The 8592-nt window shown below is 40.5% G+C and overlaps 1 protein-coding gene across 6 annotated transcripts in view; it reads right to left on the minus strand.

Moving 5' to 3' along the window:
* Positions 1-8592, minus strand: part of LRRC28 (leucine rich repeat containing 28) — a 157123-nt gene that overhangs the window by 36144 nt on the left and 112387 nt on the right. For all 6 annotated transcript variants that reach the window (XM_081831575.1, XM_031033521.2, XM_031033522.2 and 3 more), the window contains one exon: positions 6078-6180. In XM_081831575.1, the coding sequence (XP_081687701.1) occupies positions 6078-6180 (103 nt within the window). The remainder of the gene's footprint in view (positions 1-6077; positions 6181-8592) is intronic.

Below are 8592 nucleotides of genomic sequence, written 5' to 3' on the forward strand. Positions count from 1 at the left end.
GATCACAGTACACAGACATTTGGTCAAACACCTGTCTAGGGGCGCCTGGGTGGCTCAGTCGGTTAAGCGTCTGCCTTCGGCTCAGGTCATGATCCTGGGGTCCTGGGATCGAGTCCCACATTGGGCTCCCTGCTCAGCAGGGAGCCTGCCTCACCTTCTCCCCCCTGCTCATGTTGTCTCTCTCACTATATATCTCTCTCAAATAAATAAATAAAATCTTTAAAAAAACAAAACAAAACACCGGTCTAAGATGTTGCCATGAAGGAATCTATTGTTACGAATTAACATTAGCATGATGATATTCCAGGGAAACGGAACAGGGATTCAGCTCTGTGAATGCGCAGGGTACAGGGGGTTAAACAGTTCCTACTGGCCAGTGTCTGGCACATGGAAGAGAATGACAAGTGGGGGAGCAGGCCGGACAGGTATCTGCCTTGGAAGCTAGGGTCACTCATCTCCAGAAAAAGTAGTTATGAAATGAATTGCTAGCAAGGAGGGATGGAAGCCCCATATATGCCTCTGTTCACAATGAATTGAAATCATTATCAGCAGGCAATTATTGAGCCTTGGTGTCTTTGACTTCCAACTCGGTAGTTTTTATGACTTTAGATTAAATGCCAGGGTAGTTACCAAAAAATTGTACATCTGAATCCTTAAGTGAGTTATAAAAATGAGTTGAAATCTGTTACAAATGTTAGTACTTTGGGCTTAGTTATGCAGAATAATTTATAACAATTATCACACGATTTTCTTTCAACTCAATGTTTTCAGAGCTGCCATTCAACATTTAACCCTAAAAGCAAAGTGAACAGTGACAACATTTTGCCACCAAGATTGTGCTCCAGAACATGTGTTATTTAGCACATTAACTCATGTGCGTTTTCACACTTTCCATTTCACCTAACAGCATGTTAAAAGAATTAAATACTCTTACTGAAAGCACCCGAATAACTATCTTTTAATTCTTCAGAAAGCACATGAAGTCATCCGTTTGTTCATTATTGTGGGAACTCCTACTAGACTTACCCTCCCTTTTAACAAAAAGGGTTTTTTTTCAGCTTAAGTTACAGGAAAAGGAATGGGAGAAGTGGACAAGGAGAAGGAAAGACACTATGCCACCCAGAGGATGGCCTTGGTCTGGATGAAAAGTCTGCCATCTTGGCAGGGCCTCATTTAAGGCTTACTTATGTTCCGTCTGAGAACGCATTTATTTTGCTTTCATTCTTGAAAAGTATTTTTGCTGGCTCCTAGGTTGACAATTTTTGTTTGTTTGTTTGTTTGTTTAGCACTTTAAAAATGTTGTTCCACTGTTTTCTGGCCTTCATAGTCTCTGATGAGAAGGTAACAGTCTTTTGTTCATAATTTGTCATTTTTCTCTGGTTGCTTTCATGATTTTCTTTTTATCTTTGGTTTTTGGCAGCTTTGCCTAGGCATCATTTTCTTTGTAATTTATATTGCTTAGGGTTCGCTAAGCTTCTTGAAAATGTAAACTTAAGTCTTTCATCATATTTGGAAAATTTTCAGACATTATTTCTTCAAACATTTTTGCTGCATTTCTCTTAGGAAAGAAAAATTAAGAAAATTCTCTTCCTTCTGGGACACCAATTATACTGCTATCAGGCTTTTTTATATTGTCTGACAGATCCCTGATGCTGGGTTCATTTTTCTTTTCAATCTTTTTTCTCTGTGTTCTTCACACTGAATCATTTCTATTGATCTACCTCCAAGCTCACTGACTTTTCCTCTGTTATACCCATTCAGTTGTTAACCCCATCAAGAAGAATTTTTATTTCAGATACTGTATTTCAACTCTAGAATCCCCACTTATTTCTTTCCTACAGTTTCTTTTTTTTTTTTTCCTGGTCTTTTCATTCACTGCAAACTTACTCTTCTTTACTTCATTGCGAATGGTTGTTTTAAAATCCTCATCTGTCAATACCAACAGTTTGGGTCCTCTCAGGTCAGTGTCTGCTGATTGTCTTTTTCCTTGAGAATGGGCCACATTTTTCTTTTTTTTTTTTTAAGATTTTATTTATTTGAGAGAGTGAGAATGATAGAGAGAGAGAGAGAGCACATGAGAGGGGGGAGGGTCAGAGGGAGAAGCAGACTCCCTGCTGAGCAGGGAGCCCGATGTGGGACTCGATCCAGGGACTCCAGGATCACGACCTGAGCTGAAGGCAGTCGCTTAACCAACTGAGCCACCCAGGTGCCCCATGGGCCACATTTTTCTTATTATTCATATGTCTTGTAATTTTGGGTTGCATCCTGTACACTGTGAAAGTTATATTGTAAAGATGCTAGATTCTGTTACATTCCTCTTAAAAGGAGTGTTAATATTTTTGTTTTAATAAACAATTACTTTGTTTGGAATCAAACTGCAAACTCTGTCTCTCGATTGACAGCTCAAGTCACACTTCGGTATTTTTATCTGTAGCCACACTGCTTTGTGTTTGCCCTACGAGGTGTGGTTCAGGTTCAGGTATCTAATATTGCTTGTTATTAGATGTGGGGCAGCCCCCACAAAAAAAGAGACTATGATGTACAGGCTATTTATTTATTTATATTTTATTTTTAAAGATTTTTTTATTTATTTGAGGGGGAGGAGGGAAGAGGGAGAAGGAGAGAATCTCAAGCAGACTCTGCACTGAGTGCCGAGCCCAAGATCATAACCTCAGCCAAACCAAGAGTCCAACACTCAACCAGCTGAGCCACCCAGATGCCCCAAGGCTATTTTTTTCAGACTGCTGGTTTAACTCAGAACTCAGAATGCATTTCTCATATAAACAACTCTGTTACCTTAAGTGGTTATATTAACAAACCATTTAATCAAGTCATTTAACCAATTTGTACCAAATCCAGCTGTAATTGCTTATTTACATAAGAAAAAGTAAAGCAATGGCTCAGTTTTCTTTTCTTCAAAAAATCAGACAACTAAAAAAAATAACTGGTATAGGATCACTTTTACCATTAAGTTCTCCTAAGTAAGCAAATGTGCCAATTACCATTCTCTAAAATTCTAACGGGAAGGAGTTCTCTTTCTGGGTAAAATACAGAAGAACTAAAGACATTTACTCCTATAGTAACAGTAAGAAAGACAAAGACAAAAAAAAAATCCTACTTCTCTATGAAGCTGGCAAAGAGCACTGTATGCAAGGAAGTTGTGACAGCCAGTCTCCAAGATGGCACCCATGATCCTCCCCTCCTAGTACTCACTCCCTTAAGAAGTCTCCTCCCATAATGAATAGGGCTGACCTGTGTAATCAACAGGGTATAACAGAAATGACAGTGTATAACTTCAAGGCTAGGTCATAAAAGATAGTCCCATGCTCTAAATTTCTATCATTCTACCTCTCTTAGGCTATTTATTTTTTGTATTAACAGTTATTTTTATATATTAGGAAAAACATCTAAGTTATCTTTGTCTTTTCCACAATTCTCAGCATAGTGCTGACTTGCTAGCTGATGCTCAATAATTGTATGACAAATAAGTGAACATGTAATAAGGAGGTGTTAACTTTATTTCCATGAATATCAAAGATAATTATGTGAGACTTCTAAGATTTCTTGAAACTGTACAACATTTGTTATTTGCTATATTTATACTTGTTTACAGTTTTATATCTGATTCTGCATTTTCCTTCAAAGATGCGAAATTATACGTACAGCAGACTTTTCATATTCTGCCACAGTCCCTAAAGCTGTGTTTATTTTGCTCTGTTGCTCTAAGGGAGAAGAAGCTAGAGGGTTCTTATATTCCAGGCCTACATCTAAGAAGCAACATGTGAGAGCAGTGGAGAACCAAGTATGTTGACCCTTAGGTTCTCAGCTTAAATATCTCCTTAAAGAGAATTGACACCAGGTTTGATCAATTATTTGTTTATTTGGATTCCTGGCTAGATTATATGGTCCACAAGGCCAGGTACTAAAAATTTGCTTTACTCATCACTGTATGGCCATTGTCTAACATAGTGACCAGAGTAGTTGCTCAGTAAATATTCACTTAAAGAACTAAGTGAACCAAGATCCTTGTTCAGAATCAAGAAGCGCACTTTCTAGGCCTCAAGTACCCTTTTGCTCTTTATTATTAGGTTTACCTCAGAAACTTGTTCTATTCCTGGCCCTTCCTTCTCCCAAAGCGGCCCCCACTTTGACTTGGAATGGGGGATTCCCTTTGCATATATTCATCAAGAGAGATAAAGGAGATCAAAGAAGGAGGCCCCTTAATTCTGTTGCCAAGCCTTCAGTAGCCACCATCTATTAGAATTCAGAGTACGTTTTGCCATAAAATATAATTTTGGGGGTGTAAAATGAGTTAAATGATGTTTTAATGAGCTGGCCAGGAATACAACCACCAGAATTGCTTCTAAAGAGAAATGCATTCTGAGTTAAACCAACAAGACTAAAAATGCCTTTTGGATCACAGTTCATTTGTAAGTGGGGTTGCCTCTATTCCAAAAACGACTAATATTACAAAACCAATTGTTTGATACTGTTCTTTGAATAATTACTTATTTTCTTATTACTACTTCCAAAGGAAGATGTTATAATAAATTATAATAATAATTTTAGACTACTAGGTAATAATTTGCATATTTTGTCCTACTATTTATTTTCTCAAAGAAAATTAATTATAAAATTCACTATTCCTGCTACCAGATACCAAGTCAAGGGTTAAAAAATGTCTCTCTACTCAGCAAGTATAGAACTTTCTGGCAGTCGATAACATCCATATCTACACGACAAAGTAGAAGGCTCTTTATCTTAAGTAAAAGCTATTCCTTAATTGTGGTAGAGACTTCAGTGCAGTCTCTGAAGGCTTAGATGTGGGAAGAACTGCCTTCAGTCTTGGAGCTTGCTTGCATCATTCCGTGTATCTTGGTGATGGGGGGTATTCTACTTACCACTTGGAAGAATTAGGCTGTATTACAGATCCTTTAAGAACTCATAGGATTAATGCCTGAGTACTACTGAGTACCACAGCAGTCACATAATCAGCTGTCCGAAAAATCACTGAGCTAAAAACCCCGCAGCATGTTCTATTATCTCTGCTTTAAGAAGGTTCTGAAATACATCTCTGGGATTGCATTTTGTCAGCCTATATGGGCACTTCGAAACGTCATTGAAGGCTCTTCCAAGATAACAATGGCATAATTTTTCCTAAGGGAAGGCTACTACTCCAAGGAATGCCCTCTCTGGAGTAATTGCTGCTCAGGGCCCATCCCCTGGAGCCAGGCCAACAGGGGAGTGGCTGTCCTCTACACACAAGCTTATGGTCAGCTCCCTTCTTGCCAGAACTACATATAGTATGAGCCGGCTTATGCAGGGTGTTGGAATCACAAGGACAGAGTAAATATGCTGGCTAAGTGGCCTTGAATGTATCCCAAGTATCCTTTGGCTGTTTATGTGAGGAAAGGCAGGCCAGTTAAAAGCAGGCTCTGGTAGTTGAGTTGTCTTTTATTAATTTCACAACACCCTGGGAAACACTTTAAGGTGGTTCTGTCCCAACGTTATAGAAGGAGAAGCTGAAGCCACCTTTCTAGAAGCCTGACTGAGAAGAAAAGTTTATTGCTGCTCTGAAAATAAAAGCCTATCATTTCCCTTGAACTGAAACATCTGTTTTGGTTGCTACGGTCATGATTCGTATTAAGAGGATATTTCAAATGTTGCATTCTATGTATTTCAAAATGGTCAAGTTCTAGATACTAAAGCTATTCCTACAGAATTGTCACTGTAGTGGAGTAAAGAGAAAGGAAAGCTTTTAAGTTCATGCTGATTCCTCCAGTTTCAGTGACTGATACTACGGAGTTTATAACGGTATACACGGATTCATTTTTGACTGGAAAATAATCAACAACTTGCGTACTAGCTGAACTCGACCTATAATACTGTAAATCACTTGCCCAATATTCTTAGCTTCTAAAGGTACTTGGTTTAGCAAAGTAAGGCCAAAGACAGAATTGAACAGGATGACCCAAAGTAGTTCACCTATTTCTAAGTTACATCAGGACCAAAAAATAAAATTGAAATGAACGTGGCAAAGAGTTTAGCTATAGCGTAAAACATGAAATCAGCCTTACCCACTGCACCCGATGACTTTATTGTACAGATAGGACGGCAAGCCTTTCAGGTGAATGTTGTTATCCACGTACACGTATTGTAGTTCTCGAGATCGACCTAAATCTGGATTGGAAAGAAAAGTACTATAATTCCTAGAAATACGTACCAGTACAATGTGAAATGTAAAATGTAATCCATATTAGAATAAGTCAAAATTTCTATTCTGGAAGACAAACTGTTATAGATTTAACTGAACTCTGAGTGTGAAATTATGTCAGCTGGAATATTAGATTCTGCATCAGAAAACGTGACTGTAGAAAAGTAACTTAACCCACCTGGACTTTGATTTCTTGAACTGTGAAATGAGATAACTGGGAAGAGAATATGATTAGATTTCCTTCCCACCTAAAAATTCTGTGACCTTTTAGAGACAATTTTAATTTAAAAATAATGGTTGTTGTAGGTCTGCATTCAGTTTCATTTTTCTCCAATGGGAAAAAGGTGATATAAACAAAGTTGGCAAGTCAGCCTAGCCTGGCTTAGTTCTACCCCTGTATCACCTACTGCATCTCACCTCCCCCAGGGTAGAGTGAGGGGAGCAGAGGTGAGGGAGGGCTAGGGATCAGGCCCTGGCTGGGCTGAAGTCTCTGGAGCTAGGTCAATGTCGGAATGGAATAGACTGCCCAAGGCTGTAGGGGGAGGAAGAAGCAAAGGGAACCCTAAATCCCAGTCCTCTAGTGAAGGGTGAAGATGAGGTGGACAATTCCTGCAGGCCAGTGAGTAAGGACTGGAATGGGTATTGCTACAAAGAAAATCACAGGCCCAGAATGGAGTCACTTATGCTAGGCCACGTCACCAAACCAGGCCTTAATACCTAACCTAATTACAGTTTCAACCTCCCTCAGGAATGTAACCTTTAACCGGTCAACATGGAATTTCCTGGTAAGCACTACGAAATTTACTGCTAGACCCCATCTGTTCCCCTCAGCAGGGCTACCTTGCCTAAAACAATGCATTCTTTCCTAATAATTTCCTTTTCACTGCTCCCTCTCTGCCTTTAAAAACTTTTCCTTTTCTGCAGCTTGACGGAGCTCCTTTCGACTTGCTAGGTGGGATGCTGCCCCATTATCACTTAATAAAGCCAATTAGCTCTTCAAATGCACTCAGTTGACTTTTTGTTATTTAACAGTATGTAGGAGGAATGGGAAGAGGTGAGAAAGGGGGTCCAAAAAGAGGGGTCTACAACAGGAACAGGTGTGCCAGAAAGAGAGAGAATCCAGATGTTTTCCAGAAGCAGCAGGCAACGGGGGAGCAATGGCTGGAGGAGGACTCGGTGAAGGGACAAGCATGGGGTACTGAAGGCGATCTCTGGCCAGCACAGGCAGCAGTCAGAGACACTTCCAAGTGTTGAGGTCATCCCTTCCTGCCTACTGTGTGCCCCAGAATGTTCCACTAGCTTTCCTCTCCACTCCCAGTGCTCACTGGGTGGGGCTCTTTGTCTTCCCTGCCACAGAACAGAGTCCTCAGCAGCCTTGCTAAACCCTCGACTCCCTGAAGCAAGAACACAATCTTTGAAAAATCTTCTGCAGTTTTGCTTGTGCCAACAGGCAATAGGCTGAAGGACATCTCCTCCCTCTAGACCTGCAGTTTGGGAAAATACAGAGGCCCAGATAGCTGAATTAGGAGGTTCTTAAATATATTTACATTTCAAAAGGAAACCCATTCACCCATTAAGGACCTTAAGGATAGAGACACGAATACGATATAATATAGATGTAGACAGGCAGGAAAAATGATAAAAATCACTGCTCTAGGGAGGCTTGTAGAAAGTCTCATGGGTTCACAGTGGATTCTGGACAATCTGTTACAGAAAGTGGGGAGGGGTGACAGAAGACTGAGGTGAAGAAGGGTTCCTCGTGGGAGAGGGCGGGAAGGGTCCACATAGCCTCCTCCTTCCCACTGCTCGTCCTATCACAACGATCCTGACACTCCTGTCCAGAACTAGCACAGGAGCAAGACCCAAAAAGAGGAACCAAAGCTGGGAGTGCTGGGAGGCATCAAAAGGGGAAGTGGCAACTCTCAGGGAGAAAAAATAATTTCCGGGCTACTGGCTAGAGATGCCCCTCCCCAGTGTGGTGGCTTAACAAGATCTAACCAACAGAACAGGCAGAAATGGTGTGTGATTTCAGACAGTAAACCACAGAAGGCAACGTGGCTTCCTCTTTGCTCTCTGCCTTGGATCACTCATTCTGGAAGAAGACAACTTCCTGGTCAGGAGGGCCCTCCCACAGATGTCTGGAGAGGAAATGGGGCCATCTTGGAAGCAGCCCCCCACCTCCACTCCAGGTCAAGCATTCTGATTACTACAGCCCCAAGCCTATGTAAATATTCTGTTCCTCTTCAAAATCTTGCATATTAATTTTAGCATCCACCAATGGCTCTTGTTTGCAATAATTATTGTATGGTATTTATCTAACAGTGAGTTCTTATTACCGTCTTTCTGTAAGGAAGAGCCTTCCCTTCCTTCCCATTTAT

The sequence above is a fragment of the Leptonychotes weddellii genome, chromosome 9 (assembly GCF_054177405.1).
Source record: "Leptonychotes weddellii isolate Sample4059 chromosome 9, ASM5417740v2, whole genome shotgun sequence".
NCBI classification, from domain to species: Eukaryota; Metazoa; Chordata; class Mammalia; order Carnivora; family Phocidae; genus Leptonychotes; species Leptonychotes weddellii.